This window comes from Sarcophilus harrisii, chromosome 5 (genome assembly GCF_902635505.1).
Source record: "Sarcophilus harrisii chromosome 5, mSarHar1.11, whole genome shotgun sequence".
Taxonomy (NCBI): domain Eukaryota; kingdom Metazoa; phylum Chordata; class Mammalia; order Dasyuromorphia; family Dasyuridae; genus Sarcophilus; species Sarcophilus harrisii.
In genome coordinates this window covers 119905193-119923336 of record NC_045430.1, presented here as the reverse complement: position 1 = coordinate 119923336, position 18144 = coordinate 119905193, and the positions used below count along the sequence as shown (strand labels likewise).

General features: G+C 34.7%; 2 protein-coding genes across 6 annotated transcripts in view; one reads left to right on the top strand and one right to left on the bottom strand.

Moving 5' to 3' along the window:
• CASC1 (cancer susceptibility 1) overlaps window positions 1–5361 on the top strand; it is an 85250-nt gene extending 79889 nt beyond the window's left edge. For 4 of the 5 annotated variants that reach the window (XM_031938470.1, XM_031938469.1, XM_031938468.1 and 1 more), the window contains one exon: window positions 4808–5170. In XM_031938470.1, coding sequence (XP_031794330.1) covers window positions 4808–5083 — 276 coding nt within the window. In that variant the 3' untranslated portion in view covers window positions 5084–5170. Of the gene's footprint in view, window positions 1–4807 lie in introns of all 5 variants that reach the window. The other variant, XM_023504686.2, reaches the window with a different exon arrangement.
• LRMP (lymphoid restricted membrane protein) overlaps window positions 5197–18144 on the bottom strand; it is a 56175-nt gene continuing 43227 nt past the window's right edge. Inside the window, exons 16-21 of the mRNA XM_023504682.2 lie at window positions 11050–11093; window positions 8320–8385; window positions 8158–8207; window positions 7808–7909; window positions 6584–6691; window positions 5197–5830 (exon numbers count right to left, since the gene is read on the bottom strand). Of these exons, the coding sequence (XP_023360450.1) occupies window positions 5587–5830; window positions 6584–6691; window positions 7808–7909; window positions 8158–8207; window positions 8320–8385; window positions 11050–11093 (614 nt within the window). The 3' untranslated portion in view covers window positions 5197–5586. The remainder of the gene's footprint in view (window positions 5831–6583; window positions 6692–7807; window positions 7910–8157; window positions 8208–8319; window positions 8386–11049; window positions 11094–18144) is intronic.

Here is an 18144-nt window from a genome sequence, read left to right as displayed (position 1 = left end):
TGGTGAAGTAGGTCAATAAATTTCAAGACTTTCAGATTTTCCCCACAAAAAGAACAAATTTGTGCCTCTGGGCAAACATAGATTGGTGAAAAAATGAAGATTTGGGCCAGAACAAGGTGGGTCCTGGGACAACCTGAGAAAACCCCAAGAAATCACCTCCCTCCTCTTGGGATTAACCAGTGAGAAATGCAAACACCTCCTAGCTAGCTCCACAGAAACACCAAGCAGGAAGCCCTCAGACTGTTTGGGTTTGTCTGGAGCCTCAGCAGGATCCTTATAAACTTTCATCTCCCGGACATGAGGGTTTAGTGGTCTGAGTCTGAGAAGACTGAGTTAACCCCTACTGATCAGGTACACCAGGTCCAGCTGTGCTGCAGGGACAGAGTCAGCACACCTGGTGAATGTAGAGACAGTGGGGCAGGGACCCTGCTACGGGCACTTGCAGGAGGGAGGAGCTCTTGGTTTGAGGTTCCTGGTAGGAAGGGAGAGATGAAATAAAGCCAGAAACACCATTCTTCTTGACTCCTACTCTTACCTCTACCCAGGATCAGAGGTGCTTACTAATACTTCTCAATTTAAAAAAATGAACCAGTATAGAAGAAAGAACCCAACCATAGAAACTTACCATAGGAATAAGGTTAATCTTCAGAGAAAGATAATGAAATTTAAAAAAATAAAAGCTTTTTTTTTGCCCTTGAGTTATGTTAAATGGCTTCCTGCCCAGGAAGAATTTATAAAAGAATTTTAAAAAGACAAAATCAAGTGAGAAAAATTGAGGGGAAAAAAGAATTATCCAAGAAAAACAAGATGATGATGAAAAAGTTAACCAATTAGAAAAGGAAATATAGAGTGTTAAAGAAGAAAATAATTCTTTGAAAATTAGAATTGGGACAAGGGGAAGCCAGTGAACTTATAAGAGGCCAAGAAATAACAAAAATATAAAGAATGAAAAAGTTGAACAGAATATGAAACAGCTTATAAAAAAACAACAGATCTAGAAGAGAAAATACAAGAATAATTGAAAGCTGTGACCAAAAAAGGAACCTTGACACAATGCAGAAAATGATTCAAGAAATTGTCCTGGAAAAAGAGAAATAGAAAAAAAAAAATCCACTGATCACTATCTCAAAGAGATCCTTTGTGGTAAACACATAAGAATATTATTGTCAAATTTCAAAGCCCCTAGACCAAAGAGAAAGTTTTTGCAAGAAACAAGAAAAAAAATTCAAATGTTCTGGAGCTACAATTAGAATTGTAGAGGACTTAGCAGCAGCAGTTAGAATAAAAGACTACATGTCCAGGAATCACATATACTGGCAATCAAAAGAACTAGACTTGTGGCCAAAAATATCATCTCCAGTAAAATTATCCATATTTCTGAATGAAAAAAAAAGACATTCAATGAACTTGAGTATTTTCAAGGCTTTGTCTCAATCAAACCTGAATGTAATAGAAAATTTAAAATATAAGTGCCAATATTAAAGATTCATTTCAAAGAACTTAACATGGATAAGTTATTTTTTTATATGGAAATGTAGATTATATGTTTCAAATTGACATCAATAATTGGATAGCTCAAAAGAAAGATTAGGGTAGAATTGAGTATGATATGACTTTTTTTTTTTGTGAAAGCATTTTCAAAACATATGCACAGATAATTTTTCAACATTGATCTTGCATAGCCTTGTGTTCCAAATTCTCCTCTCCTTCTCCCCATTCCCTCCCATAGATGGCAAGTAATCCAATATATGTTATACATGTTAAAATATATGTTAAATTCAATATATTTAAACACATTTATACAGTTATCTTACTGAATAAGAAAAATCAGATCAAAAGGGAAAGAAAATGAGTAAGAAAACAAAATGCAAGTGTACAACAACATAAAGAGTGAGAATGCTATGTTGTGACCCACATTCAGTTCCCACAGTTCTCTCTCTTTATTACAAGATCATTGGAACTGACCTCAATCATCTCATTGTTGAAAAGTTGGATGGCCATCAGAATTGATCCTATGATTTGACTCCTAAGCAAAATTGTCTAGGAGAAGGTTAAAATAGTAAATATGCTATACAAATGAGTTGCAGAGGAAGAATAGATACAAAAGCATTAGGGAGGGGAAGAGAATTCGTAGTTCTGAAAATCTACTCACATCAGGAATGGGTTAAATAGGCAATATTACATATATACCATGAAGGGTATAGCATCCTTTGAAACTATTAAGAAATAAGGGTAGAAAGAAAAGGATAAGGTGGGGTATAGAAGGATGTGTAGATCTATGGCAGTGAGACATAATGGGCAAGGGACAAATGGAGTGGAGGAGAGCGGCAAAAGATAAGGTGGGGTACAGAAGGTGTTTATATGAACAGGAATGAGATAAAGTTTGTAGATTAATGGGCATAAAATGAAGAGGGAAGAAAAAGGTGGGAGGACAAGATAAAGGAGAGCTCTATGGGGGAATGAGGTGGGGTTAAATAATAGAGAGGCAAGTTGAGCAGAGAGTAAAGTAGAACAGTAAAGTATTAGCAGGAATAGGAAATGAGATATATACAAACACTACAACAAGGATCAACAGTAGAATTTATTGGGAAAATAAGTAGTCTTAGATATAAAGTCAGATTCAATCAAGAGAGAAATCTACATTATATGTCAGCCATATTAATAATGTTTTAGATACATGTTTACATATGGATAAGTATATATGTCTCTGAGTATATGTGGGTATGTATGTAGGTGCGTGTATAGATATATGTATGGGTGCATGGGTGAGTGTAAATATATATATGTATTTTATATTACACATATACATGTGTGTGTTATAAATATATTTGTATATAACTATAGTTTGCTTGGGGGAAGCGAGGAAGATGAAGAGAATAAAGTAAAAATTGTACAACAGAGAACAAATGAATAACTTACAAGGAAGCAAAGATAGACAGTCATGAATATAATCTCTTCTATTGTTATATATGCTTTCTTGAAATAGAAATTTTTTATTGTACATTTTGAACCTCCCCTGATGATGTTCTTTTCTGTCTTTCTTTTTCTGTTTTTTCTTATTTTGTATTCAGTTTAATAAAAAAATTAAAAGCAATTGAGAAGAGTGTGGGGAAAGATGAGTTAGTTCCATTTTAGATGAGTTTGAGATGATAGAACATATAGGCAGAGATGTTCAGCAGACAACTGATGTGGGACTACAGTTCCAGAGAGATGTTCAAGATGAATATATAGATTTTTTGTTGTTGTTGTTGACCACATTTGGGGTTTTCTTGGCAAATACCGTGGAGTGGTTTGCCCTTTCTCCAGCTCATACTACAAATGGGAAAACTGAGGCAAACAGGATTAAGTGACTTGTCGAGGGTCACACAGCTAGTACATGTCTAAGGCCAGATTTATACTTAAGAAGATGAGTATTCCCATCTTCAGGCCTGGTACTCTCTCCATTGTGCCACCTAGCTGCTTCACATATCGTAATTATCTTTAGAAAAATGAAAATTAACTAGTGGGAATAGATGAACTATAATAGCTAGAGAAGAACCTTATGGGACACCTACACTTAGGAGATAGGAGATAGATGATGCTGAATCAGGAGGAGGACTGGAAAAGTCAAATAGGAGAACCAAGGGAATTCTTGTATATCATTTAGTCAAGAACACAGATTCTTAACCTAAGATTCTTAGGGGAGGAGGAAGAGCATCAAAGAGGAAGGAATAATTAAAAGTGCTAAAAGTAGTAGAACAGGTTAAGATGGTTTGAATATTAAGAAAAAGTGACAATGGGTTTAACAGTTAAGATTATTGGCAACCTCTGAGAGTACAACTTCAGTGAAATAATGGTGGAGATGACATAATTATGAATGATGATGTGCTGCTCAGTTATGATCTTAGCCACCTGGCTAAAGTTTAATGAAGACACAGGGAATGGGAGTTGAGATTAAAATGCAGGGTCTGGCATGGAAAGAAATACAGAACTCTTAGAAAGAAGGAAAGTAGTAACCTGATAGATTATTACCACTGGGTTCTTGCCTAAGTAATATAAAGGATGAAATGAATATCAAAAAAAGTAAGGTTGCCAAGGAATGGCAGCCAAGGCAGCCAGTGCCTAGAAGTGGCCAATGGGAACACAGGATTTGTTTACTCTTCTTCCTAACCTACCCCATCAGGATGTGGGAGAGAAGGAATAACCTCTTAGGGAGAGGTGGGCAGGAGGGTCTTATTGCAGATAGCCAAAGTTTTTGAAGGGTCCAGAAACTAGAAGGGAAGTTAGCTTACAACAGAGAAGAAGGAATCTTTATGAACATTTTAGAAAGTGAAGTTTAACAAACTTAAGAGTCTCAATTTATCAAAAATTGAACTGTGTTAACTAAGAGATCCCACGTGATAATGAACTCATTTTATTTAAAGGTACTTGTGGTGTCTGTGTTTTGTGTATAGCGACTCCAGAATTGAATCAACTAGATGCCTTTTAAATATGAATGGCATAGATATGGTTATGTTTTGTTCCTGTGAGAGAATTATAGGATGGATAAGCATTCTATCATTTTCAGAACTTCCTGGGAAAAAACACCCCAGATTTTAATCCAAACTGAATGTTCATAATACCAAATTCACACCAGGAACATAAATCGTTTTGAGATTAGAATTCATAACTGGATAGTTAGAAAGTAGATAAATTTTTATTTTTGACGTACTTTGGTACTTGGGCAAGTGTTAGTGAAGGTCCACATAATCCTCCATTATTGGGAAGTATAATAGTTTTTTTTTTTTTTTTAACTCTTAAGAATTCTTTGTTCTTGCATTTTTTCTAGGCGAGTGAACTTCTTGAAAAAAAATATGTTGCAGATAATAAGTGGTCCCTTTTCATGTTTGATGGTGAAAGAGCACAAAAACTCAAGATTAATGAATTCAGTGAGGAGTTTTCAGAAGAATTAGATGATAATACTGAATTTCATTCTACTTTGTATCACATGATCAAGGATTTTACTAGTGAGGCAGCACTAAAGAAAATCAGGGACACAGACTACCTATTTATTGATGTTGTATGCAAACTTCTACTCTCCACTAGATTGCTAACCTTTTCTTAATGCCTATACATTTGTTAAAATTTGATGAATCAAGTACATTTGAAAAAAAAATCAGGTATTTATTCAGCTAAATATTGAAAAAGAAGTCTTAACTTAAATTTCCCTTACCATTGTCTGCTTACCATTTTTAAACTCAACTTTTATTTTTGAATAAAAGATTTGTAATAGAATATTTAGGCATGTTGAGAATTTTAACTACCATCATATTAAAACTGTAATGATTCTTTATTTCCTTAACATTTCACAGTGAATAAAACAGTACAAACTTTCTTCACAAAGTTCACTAAAAATCACTGACTTCCTATGTACTTCAAGAAGACAACAATATTCATTAGTTTAGTTTCAGAAAATTATCAGGGACATGAGAATAATAGAAACATTTCTAAAAGGTGGTGGTTTTCTGTTTCACTTTTTATACTTTATATATACAACTTTTCAGAATAAAATTATTGATTAATAGTTTGATTTAAAAATCAATGTGTAATTGCTGTTGCATGTTGCCATTATATTGGTGGGGGTCCCTTGTGTTGAAATTTGGAATAAGGCCATAAAGTTTGTTGAAGTGAAGTCCAGGAGCCCCCATTTTCTACAGGAGCAGCATCTACGGGCCTTTGGAAAAATCTGCCTGTAAGAAAACTCATAAAAGCTGCAAACAGTACAATAAGCACAACAGACATCCAGAGGGTTATATTTGTCTTTTGGAAGGAGGTCTTGAGATCCCATACCCAGGTTGCTCCTGTGTCATAACTGCGAGGAAATGACAAATATAGGAAATGGATTATACCAGTGCATTGTATCAATGGTCCTTTAGTTAAATATTTTAAATAGTTTTTGGTATACTTGTTCTCTCTAATCAACACTGCATCATGGCAACTAGCTACAAATTATTTTGCTATTGTCTCAAAATAACAACTTTAAATGAAATTTTTTCCATGAACAAAATTAAACTTTCTACCTTCCACAAGTGTACAAGTACTACTATTAATAGCATATAATAGCTAGCATTTATATAGTTCCTTAAATTTGCAAAGAGATTTGCATGTAGATGTGTTTATACACATATACATAAAAAATACATGTGTATATATTTAAGAATTTAAGAGATTTTTTTAAAGCCCTATTCTTGTAAAGCAAGGCCCTTTCCATCATGCCCTGCACACTCATGCTTATTATTTTATGTATCTATGTGATAATTCTAATTCTAATTCTTTAAGATTCAAGCACTCCCTTCACCCTTGACAATTTGAACTTGAATAAAGTCACTTTGCATCATCATCATACAGTTCTGTTGATCAAAGCATCACTAAAGAGTGTGAGTCAAACCTAACTTTTTCTATTAACTCACCAGATTAATTTCAATAATTCTGTCTGTTGTGTGAAATTGTGTTGTGAAGTTGTCTGATTGAGGATATTAAGGTTAACACTCTCCTTCTCCATCTTCCCCACCAGCCCTTCATATACATACATATAGAATTTACCTCTTTAAAATACACAACTTACAGTGAAGAAACATCCCATCTGGATTGATTTTTCTTCTTTTCAGAAAGGCTTAACTTTCTTGTTTCCTCTAAAACTTCCTCAGGGGGTGGTTCTGATTCTTCTTTATCTCTTTAAATAAGTCAATTTTAATGTTTAAAACTATAAAAAATCATCATGTAAAATGAAAATGACATCAAATTACAGCAAAGTTTTAAAATTTTTTTTGGAAAATATTATAAAATTTTTCTAACAAATATCTAATTTTTTTCATTTGACTTTAAAAATCTTTGAGAATTTTTTTGGTCATACCTGCTCAAAAGGCATGATTTATAGAATCAAAAGACCTCATTAATTTGAAATACTTTAAAAATTTTCAATAACTTGAGCAGAAAAAAGATTATATGGATACACTGGTAATTTTAAATAAATGATATTGATATAATCTTCTGGGAAAGAAAAAGTGAAACAAAATAATATACAATTTTTACAAAGTGTTTTAGTTTGCAAAGTTCTTGCCTCACAAATCCAAGAAACAAATAAATACATACTTATAGTTGTTACCATCAACTATTTTCCAGATCAAGAAATTATGACTCATAAAATTTAAGTGACTTGACCATACTCTCACAAATAGTGTTACTTGAACTAGAACTTGAATCTAGATCATCTAGATTGAAGACCAATGTTCTTTTCATGAAACCATGCTATTAAATAAATAAGGGTTATTTTCTATTGACTGGTTTTGAACTAGCAACCTTCTTTCACAGTGAAAGTTGTCATTTCATTAAGCTAATAATTACTAAGGAGTTTTTAAAAAATCATGTCATTATATTCACTGAGTAGTATCTCTATTTCAATTTTCAAAGTCTTCTTTGTGAGCAATAAAGAATAATAATGCTATCATGTATTGCTGCACTTAACATTTTTCTTTGGGTCAGAGCTGTCCCTAAGGAATCTATAATGAATTTTCTTTTGGTTAATTTTTAAATGAAAATAAGATCTAAAGTCAAAGCCAATTGCATTACTCTGAATTTCTCAAGGAGCACAAATAATATGGCTTTTTGTTTACATATGCTCTCACACTGCAAATCTGCATTATGTTAGCAAATCCCCCAACCAAGATTATTGAAAGATATTAATTTAATAATCTGGTTTTTAGTGTAATTTAAAATACATATTCTAATGTTGAAGGGTTTATGTACATTTACCAGATTACCAGTAGCCAGATTAATAGGTTTCACTTACTTTGAATCACGTTTCTCTCCCTCATCATCAGCCCAAGAATATGTACTACTGAAGTGCTGAAGTGATGGTCGGTGTTCACTTTGCTTTGATCCCAAAATACGCCTGAATAAAAAAAAATAGCTCATTTAAATTCACTGTAATTAATTATGTAATCCTTATTTAATATAAAACCAAAGGAAGACCTAACATATTTTATTCAAGGACAAACCAAGTTTTTATACTGATTGACTTTGCAAAAATAATGTAACAATTAAATGTTACAGTATATAAAGATATTTATTTCAAATACAAATTTCTCTACTAAAAAGAGGCATACATTTCCCAGATAGTGAACAAAGCCATAAACTTACCAACTACTTGATCTCCTACTGAAGCGGTCATTTTTTTCAATTCCTGACATCTTTGGTCATTGAAGTTTTAAAAGAAAAGTTAGAATGTAAATTTTATGAGTTTCCATTTTTCCTATCTGAAAACTTTTGCTTTTGAAAAAGAAATTTTAGGAGTTTTCTTACCAAACTTGTATTATTTCCAAAATTCCTGGGTAAGGTTGCAATGCTGACTCTTCGAAGAGAAGATGGCTAGAAATACATATACATAGAGACACATGTATACATGATTATGGTTCTTTGACAAATGAAAATTATAAAATTATATGATGCATCTTAATGATCTGCAGAGATTATTTAAATGAGTGAAGTATATTTCCATTTGCTGAAATTATTTCAGAGGAAGTTAAGCCTCATTTCAAGCTGAAATAGAAAACGAAATCTGAGTGTTTGCCATAATGAAGTCTCAAACTTACCAATTTTTATAGAGTAACATCTACATACAGTATACTTATGAATGCTACATACAGTATACTGATAGGAGAAATCTTTTGGAGCAGTCCGCAAAAGAAAATTTCCACATTTGTTCTCTGCAGCAAATGTATTTTAAATATTTGAAGTCACAGAGGAGGCTATAGAATAGAGAATCCTACAAGTCTTAAAATCTGGGTAATTTGGATTTGATGTTTTAAGGGTAAGTGGTATATGTAAGCTTTATTCAGATATGTTTTATCCATTAAGGAAATTCAACAACCATTAAGTGTCTAGAATACAGGAGAGATTTAATGTAAAGGAAAAATATGATACTGTGAGTCTACAGAGGAGGGAATGAAAACATGTACAAACATGATATAAAATAGAACAAATCTATGAGAGTCACAGTTCTGCTGAGGGAAATAACTTATGATTTGATAGAATAAGAAAAGCTTCATGGAAAAGATGACACTCTTAACTTAGTACCTATTTCAGAGCTATTGTATCAAATGAGATAATATACAGAAAGCTCTTTCATTCTTAATGTGTTAAGCAACTAGTATGCAAATGCTAGCTATTATTTAATGATTATAGTATTGACAAAATAAGGCATGTATTCTCCAACTTATGAAGAAGGATCCAGCTAAACGAGCCTAGTTCATAATTTTTAATTTAAGAAACCAAATATCTACAGTAAGGATTCACGAAATAAGAAAAAGGGGTTTGGGGAGAGGGAACAGTTTCACAATGCTATATAAAACCCATTAATGCTTTCCTCTTAACTCTATGAGGTAGGTAATGAAAATATGTTTATATTTGAATAAACTGATGCTAAAGGAATTAACCTCCACATGTGTTGGAACTGATATTTTAAGTTTTCTGACTTTTAAGTCTAGGACTTGTTCCACTACACCAAGTTATCTGTACCACACTGCAAAAGAAAATCCAGCACAGTGGGGGAGTTTGAGTTAATGTCAATAAGTATTCTGATGCTACAAACCATTAAGAATAGAGACTAAGGACCAGAAGCAGATATTATCTAGCTTTAAATAGGCCCAAACTTTTAAAGTCATACTATTAATATTCAATTAATTTTGACTAACATAGAGAGAATGATTATCCCCATCCCACATACATGGATTTTTTTTTTAAACTGATGTGAACAGTAAATTTCCAAAATTGTAAATTTAATTTTATCATTTATTTTCATTTAAATTCTTTTTTTTGTTTACTATGTTCCAAATCCATATAGTTAGTTTAAAAAGAAACATTCAACTTTGCAAATATTAGTCAGTTTCTAGGTAAATAGAAATATGTAAAGATTTTATAATTTTGATTTTTTGTTTTGTTACTCTGAATTTTGAAAAAATATAATTTATGAAAAAAATTCTAGTTGTTAAAACATTATCTGAAATGTTTTTAGATGTCTAGGTAAAATGTTTAGGTTCATATTTTTCCAAAGGAGATCTTCTCCTGTGAAATACTTTAACTCAAGCTTCATTGAATTAAGATACATGAAGTAGGTATGAGATATACTTATAAAATAAGAAGAATGATATTTCATTTGTGGCTTTCTATAACCAATTACATTGTTTTATAAGTATATTTTATCATTTAAGAGCTTATCAGACCTTACCAATGCACAACAGAATTTCTTTGATTCATTAAGTATCACTTTTTTGTGTATACCTGTTTTTTTGTTTGTTTGTTTTTGGATGACTTGATATCTTTTGGGTTTGGATTTTGTTTTTTTCATTCATTTGTTTTTGTTCCTAAACTCTGACTTGCATAGTTTAAGGTCTTCCCTGGTATGAATCTCTCTCCACTAATTCAGATTATTCATTTACTTTAACTTTTACAGATACTTAGGAGCACTTTCGAGCTTAAAAGACTCAACTATGTTTATGTAGCTTTTATGTGCCAATGACAAGACCTAGAATACAATTTTCTGACTCCAAGGCCAACCCCTTCTTCCATTGTACATTTTAAACACAAGATGTTCTGCTCTATGTAAAATAAGACATGTTATCTAAAAGTAATGTTTAGGTAAAAATGTAATGATAATTTTAATACTCAGTGAAATCATTAGCATAATCTTACTGTGAATAATTTTGTGAAACAAATAATTCCATAATTTTCCTAGCATCAGGATATGCTGAAAAGAGGAATAGATTGGGAGTCAGAAGACCTAAGGCTCTTTTACAAACTAGATGTATGACCCCAAGAAAATTACCTGACTTTTCTGGCTCTTTTTTGGTAAAATAAAAGTATTCAACTACATGATTTACAAGGTCTCCTTGAATTTTAAAATTCAAATAGACTATACTTTTATTCAATCCAGTTTTTATGTAATAGATAAGATTAAAAGAGGACACTATGGAATAAATAGAAAGATAATACACATCCCAAAAACGCTTGGAAATTTCATACAGTTTTAATTACCTTAGAATTTAGAGATGCTGAACGCTTTTTAATTTGAGTGTCATCTGAAAGGAAAAGCACATGTTACTGAAGTTATATATACACTTTATATTAATGTTTTTCAAATTTGACCAATTCCAGAAGATTCAAATGTCAATTCTTTTGGAAAAAAGGAATGTCAGTAAATTCATTCATGAAAGATTAAAAAATAATCAAGATCTAAAAATGTACCATAATAATTTAATGGCTCTTAAAAATTTCCTATCTAAGATCACTGGGAAAAGAGAAAAATATACCATTTGAAATAAAGTATTTGAAAAATCTAGTAGTGCAACTGGTAATAAGACATGGGAATAAATAAATAAAAAATATAAATAAGAACTATAAAACATTCTTTACAAAAATAGAAATAATGGGAGATGAATTGTTCATAGTTGGGCCATGCAAATATAAATGACATTACTACCAAAATAGATTTGTGTCATATGAATCAAGTTACCCAAGAATAAGAAAATTCATCTGGTTAAGAATTTCCATGAAATTAATAGGAAAAAGGGAGGAGGATTAACAGGCAAAGATCTCAAAAAAAATATTGCAAAGTAATAATCCAATCTACTTGGTATTGGTTTTTAAAAATGTAAAAGTTGATTAATAGAATAGATTAGGCACACAAAACTTAGAAATCTTATCTATTTGCCAAATCTAAAGATTCCAACTTGTGTAAGAATTCTATTAGATAAAAACTTCTGGGAAATTAGAAAGTAAAAATTAGATATAAATCATTATCTTATAACTTCCATATAGATATAATACCTAAACATAAAAGGTTACATAAAACAGAGGAGCATGGAAAGAAATGCCATTAACAATTACAAAGAGTTTTTGTTTAAATGAGAATAGATAAAAGAGGATGAAATGTGTACTTTTGATTATATAAGACTGTAAAGGGCTGAAACTCTTGAGTTCATGCACTGAGATTCAGACAACAGAGGACTTAAGTCTAATTACTTATGGGACAATTTTCTATTAGCATATGCTTGGAAAATCACCTGCCCCACTATTCTGTGCTGGCTCAATCTATTCGTGTAGACAGAGAATTGGAAGAGGGATTAGAGGGTGGAGTAAGACAAGAGAGAGTTACTTTTTGGCTGTGGAGAGAGAGAAAGAAGGTGTGGAGATTCCTGTGTCCATTCCCCTGACTGCTGCTCCAAAAGACCAAGAATAAAGATCAAGGGCTTTTGCTTATCCCAACTCCGGCTGATTCTAAGGTATTCAGGATGCTAACTTGGTTTTCACATTTGGTGCCCAACGTGGGACCAAGAACCCTATTTTCACTGAAGAAAGAAGGAAATGGGGTATTTTAAAATAGACAACCAGGGCTTGTTAATAGACAAACAGTGTTAAGGGCTAAACTAGTAACCTTTTCTAGCTGAAATGGGGCAGATGTTAGGAAAAGAGTTTCCCCCATCCCCACTTCCATCCCCACTAGGGGTCACTATAGAAAGCATACTTAAGTTGATCAAGGAACAAGGCTTAATCGTAACTTGGCAACAGATTGCTAGACTCTTGGGTACATTAGAACATATGTCCCCTTGGTTCTTAGAGGAAGAAGAAATAGGACTAGATAATTGGAAGCTGATAGGATATCAATTATGTGAATACTACAATGGTAAAGTCCTCATTCAGTTTCCGAGGAAGCATACATATAACATAATACAGTTGGCCTTAAAGAATCCTGCAAGTTATAGAAAAAAGAAGTTTTAGGAACAGCCAGATGAGGAAGTGTGAGGAAAAAGAGGACCACAAAGAACAGTTTAATGACCATATCACCAGAGGGCAAGGGGAGTTAAGTGAGGTTCAAGGGTGTGGTGATTCTCCCTCTCACAAGGCAGCTTCAACTACCCTTCAACTTCCCCTGCTCCCATCAACTCCACCTTCCAGAATAGAGGGAGGAGAAATAGTCAGAGGGGCAGTGATACCACCGGCACTTCTCCCCCCAGCAATCATCCCCTCCTATGACTAGATTGCAAAAGGCAGTGCTTAAAGCCACAGAGGAAGGGAAGGATATGGATGATCTGCAACTAGGAATGTATCCTGTGATTCAACAGTTTAACTCTTCAGATCAAAAAAGTAGAAGATACGCTCCTTTTGATATAGAAATTCTTAAAGACCTGAAAAAGGCTTGCACTCTTTATGTTAAGATGTTATTACAGAATTTGGCTCATGAAGTCTTAACTCCTAGGGACTGGAAATCTATATAACAAGGGTATGCTTAGAACCTGCACAAAACTTTTTGAGGCTTTCTGAATATAGTGAGCTCTGTAGGATACAAGCCTGACAAAATAGTCAAAGTGGAGTTTATACTTTAATCACTTGTGACTAACAGGTATAGGTTCTTATGCAGAAATTTCAGTACAGATTAATTACTCCATAGCAGTATATGAGCAAATTGCTGCTGTTGCTATCAAAGCATGGGCTTTTCTCCCCATTAATAATGGCAATGGTCAGGTCTTCACAAAAATTTCACAAGGGCCAAATGAACCCTTTGCAGATTTTTTGGGACATTTGCAGACAGCTATCACAAGAACTAATGGTGAAAATGCAGTAACTGACATTTTGATAAGGCAACTTGCTAAAGAAAATGCTAATGAGGTTTGTAGAAAAATTATACTAGGACTATGCAAGGATGCTCCTTTAGATGAGATAAGACACTGTGCAACAGTGGGCACAAATGCCTTTTATAGCCAGACTATGATGCAGACTTCCCAAGATCCAAACATGGAATGACAGGGTCCCTTTTGGCAAGTGACTTCCAGAGAGACTTGTCAATGTTTTCAATGTGGTAAAGTAGGGCATCTGAAAGCTCAATGTTGGTATAGAGGCAGAGTGAGAAAACAGGGTGGGAGAACAAGACCCAGTATCCCATGTCCAAAATTCAACAGAGGCTTCCATTGGGCCTCAGAATGTAGACAGGTTCAGGGAAACGGGATGAGGGGCCCAGCCCCAGGGCCCCAGGCAAAAAACACTTGGGGCAAGATGGCAGCCAATGTTGCACCCAGAGAGTGCCTAGAAGTCCAATACCCAGACATGATCAATCAGCCAGGAAGCCATATGATGGGAGAAAGGGATTACACAATCAGTCAGCCAGGAAGCAACCTGATGGGAGAAAGGGATTACAATTAGGGAGAATAGAGTTGTATGCAGCTGAGACAACTGAGATACCCCCTGGAGAGGTGAAATCTGTTCCTCTCCAGCCTATGGATCCCTTGCCTCCAGGAACAGTAGGCTTGACCATTTTACCTCCCGAGAGTACGTACAAAACAGTGCCCATCCATACCAGTGTATGGATGAGAAACTGGGGAATGTGTAGCTAATATCCCAGTCACTAATACAGGTAGACAATGTGTGACTTATCACCCAGGAGAAATAGTAGCATTAGCTTTACTGATACAGACTTCTAATAAGCAATCTGGTGATAATTGCCCAGATTCTGACTCCCAGCAACAAAATCCAGGAATATACTGGACAGAAGCTGTGACAACTGACCGACTTATGCTCACTATCTATATAAATGGCATATCATTAGAAGTATTGGTAGACACTGGTGCAGATCATACAGTCATTAGAGGTGCCAACTGGCCCAGTCACTGGCCAGAGATTAAGGCAGACACCTTACATGTCTGGCGTAGGAGGATCAATAGCAGCTGAAGTTAGTGCTGCCCCTTTGAGGTGGACTTTTGAAGGCAAAACAGGAGTTTTTACTCCTTTTATAATTACAAATATCCCCATCAATCTGTGGGGAAGAGACATTTTACAACAATTAGGATTAAAAATGAGTACTTTGGTTTTTTAGGCAGGGCTGCTGTTGAAGGCCTGCCAACATTTTCACCTGTTCCTATCCAATGGAAAACTGATACACCAGTGTGGATAGAACAGTGGCCCTTAGGTAGCAATAAAATTCAGGCCTTATTAGATATAGTACAGGAGCAACTTGACCAAGGACACTTACAACCTTCTCTAAGTCCTTGGGATTCCCCAGTATTTGTTGTAAGAAAGAAATCTGGAAAATGGAGGATGATGACTGATTTAAGAAAGGTAAATGAACAGATGGAAACTATGGGAACTCTTCAGCTTGGACTTCCATCTACTACTCAATTATCGACAGAATAGCCTCTCTGGGTTATAGACATTAAGGATTGTTTCTATTCTATCCTTCTAGATAAGGAGATATGAAAAGATTTGCTTTTCAGTGCCCAGTGTTAACTTAGCTGAGACTTATAAAAGATATGAATGTTCAGTTTTGCCACAGGGAATGAAAAACAGCCCTACTATATGTCAAATGTATGTTGCTGCTGCTCTTACTCCAGTAAGAAAAGCTTTTCCAAAAGTAATGTTATTTCATTACACGGATGATATATTGGGATGTACAGATGAGGAACAAATGTTAGAAGCATGTCTACAAAAGACCATAGAAACACTAAGGAACTACAAATTGCTCATAGCTCCAGAAAAAATTCAAAGACATGCTCCTTTTCAATATTTAGGATATGAAGTATACCTTTGTGCTTATAGTACAAAATACTTTCCTTAAGAACAGAGAAGCTAAATACGTTAAATGACTTTCAGAAATTGATAGGAGATATCTAATGGATGTGTTCAGTGTTAGACTTGACTACCTATCAATTGCAAAAATATGACATTTTAAGGGGAGACAGTGCTTTAAACTCACCACGTCAACTTACAAAAGAAGCTCAAGAGGCTTTGAGAGAAGTTGAACTGGCTTTATCCAATGTGGTTGAAAGAGTCACTCAAAAACCCTTGGAAATATCAGTTTTTGCTATACAAGAGGCACCTACAGGAGTCTTTCATCAAGGAGACAGTGTGATAGAGTGGGTGAACCTCCCAGCACAACCAGAACAAAGCCTTATTCCTTACTTGGTGCTTGTGGCTAGTATTTTATTAAAGGCCATTAAGTGATCAGTACAATTATTGGGGATAAGACCTGACAAGATATACACCTTTTATACTAATGCACAAATTAATGTGTGCTGTGAAACCATCTCAGAGTGGCAAATTTTATTAGCCATGGCTCCAAATTTTACACATGAGTCTCCATTAAAGATAAGCAGACCATGATATAATTGGTGATGGATTCTTGAAGAGAAGGTTTCTAAAGTTCCTCTTAAAGGACCAACTATCTTTACAGATGCGTCCAAACGTAATATTTGTGCTGTATACTCTCATGACTTAACTATAAAGAGAATGGTCAGAACTCCTTTTTAGTCCACTCAGCAGAATGAATTGTATGCAATCATTCTAGCTCTTAATTATTATTCAGGAGATATAAATATAATATCTGATTCAGCCTATTCAGTAGGTGTGGTACAAAGAATTGCCACAGCCCAAATAAAATTTGTAGCCTCTAATATATATCAACTCTTTAAGGAACTTCAAGAGCAAGTGAGAAAGCATCCAAGTAAAATTTATGTCTTGCATGTCCATTCTCATAATGGACTTCCAGGTCCTATTTTTGATGGTAATTCAAAGGCAGTAGCCTTCTAACCATGTTGACCAATATACCTTTATTTCAAGAAGGCCAAGAATGTCATTCTAAATATCATCAGGCTGCTTGAGCTTTATGTTTACAACTTGGAATAACAAGAAAGGAAGCTAGGAGCATAGTAAAAGCCTGTATGGCTTACCTTCCTTTCCACGCTCCTACATTGTCTCCAGAAAGAACCCTCGTGGTTTGAGACCCAATGAAATTTGGCAAATGGATGTGACCCATTATAAATATTTTGGTCATCTGTCTTTTATCCATATTGTGGTAGATGCCTTTTCAGGATTCACTTTTGCAATACCAGCAGCAAAAGAGACAGCCCGAGTGGTCACTGAATTCCTTATCAAAGCATTTTCAATTATGGGTGTGCCACAAGCAATAAAAACAGATAATGGACCTACATATATTTCTAAACATTTTGCACACTTTTGTGCACAGTATAAGATTTTACACACCATTGGCATAGCCTTTAATCCTTAAGGACAGGCAATAATAGAGAAGAGAAACAGAGACATTAAGATGCTCCTCCAAAAACAAAAGAAAGAGGGAGCCACAGGTAACCCTAGAGAACTTCTAAATATAGCTCTTTATACTAACTTCTTGATTTTTGACAAAGATGCACTGGCTCCGGCAGACAGGCTTTGTAACCTACTAGAAGGGCAGTGTCCAGTGTGAGCAGCTCCACTATCTTTAGATAATCACCAAGTGATGTGGAGAGACCCAGAAAGTGGTGAATGGAAGGGATCAGATAGGTTAACTGCTTGGGGGAGAGGGTTTGCTTGTATCTCTACAGATGTAGAAGGAATCAGATGGATGCCAATGAGCCATATTCACCTTGTCCATCGGAGAGAGATGGAGAAGACCCTTGAATCGAAGGAGAAGACCCAAGAAACATCGGGTGGTTCTGTCACTGACTGCCCACCACTGAAAGAGCTTGGCAGTTATGGTGTTTGACTTATGGACATCAAAAATTGTTGAACTTGAGAACCCTCAGGAATCATTGGATTCTCTGAAACATGATAAGACTGTTGCAAGACTTCAAAATCTGCTGGAATCATTGGATTCCCTAATACATAAAAAGACTGTTGCAGGATTTCAAAAACTTGCAGGGATCATTGGATTCCCTGACACGTGAAGCAATGGACAAGGATTGGTTTTGGACTATCTCTTGGCTGCTGAAGAAGGCGTATGTGTGACTATTGATTACATACCCTGCTTCTAGGACTTCTGGAAATCTTTTACAATACCATGTTGATTCATATTGTTTGTTATATCACTATTTGCACGTAAAATTCATATTTGTTACACAACATCAAGGCTGCACTGACTGTGGGGAGAGCCATCACTAATAGCCTGTGCATTCTTGCTATGTGCTTGTGTAATACCTCCCACGCTGATAGGTTTGTGCCTATCTGTTTCTAATAAGACCCTTCAGCCCAGAAACCCGATAGCAATCCCCATTTCCCTTTGGTGCTTTTCATCTCCCTTTCTGAGATGTCAGGGAGGGCATGATCACCTCCTTTTCAGTGTTTTCACTTCCTTTTCTGATAAGTCAG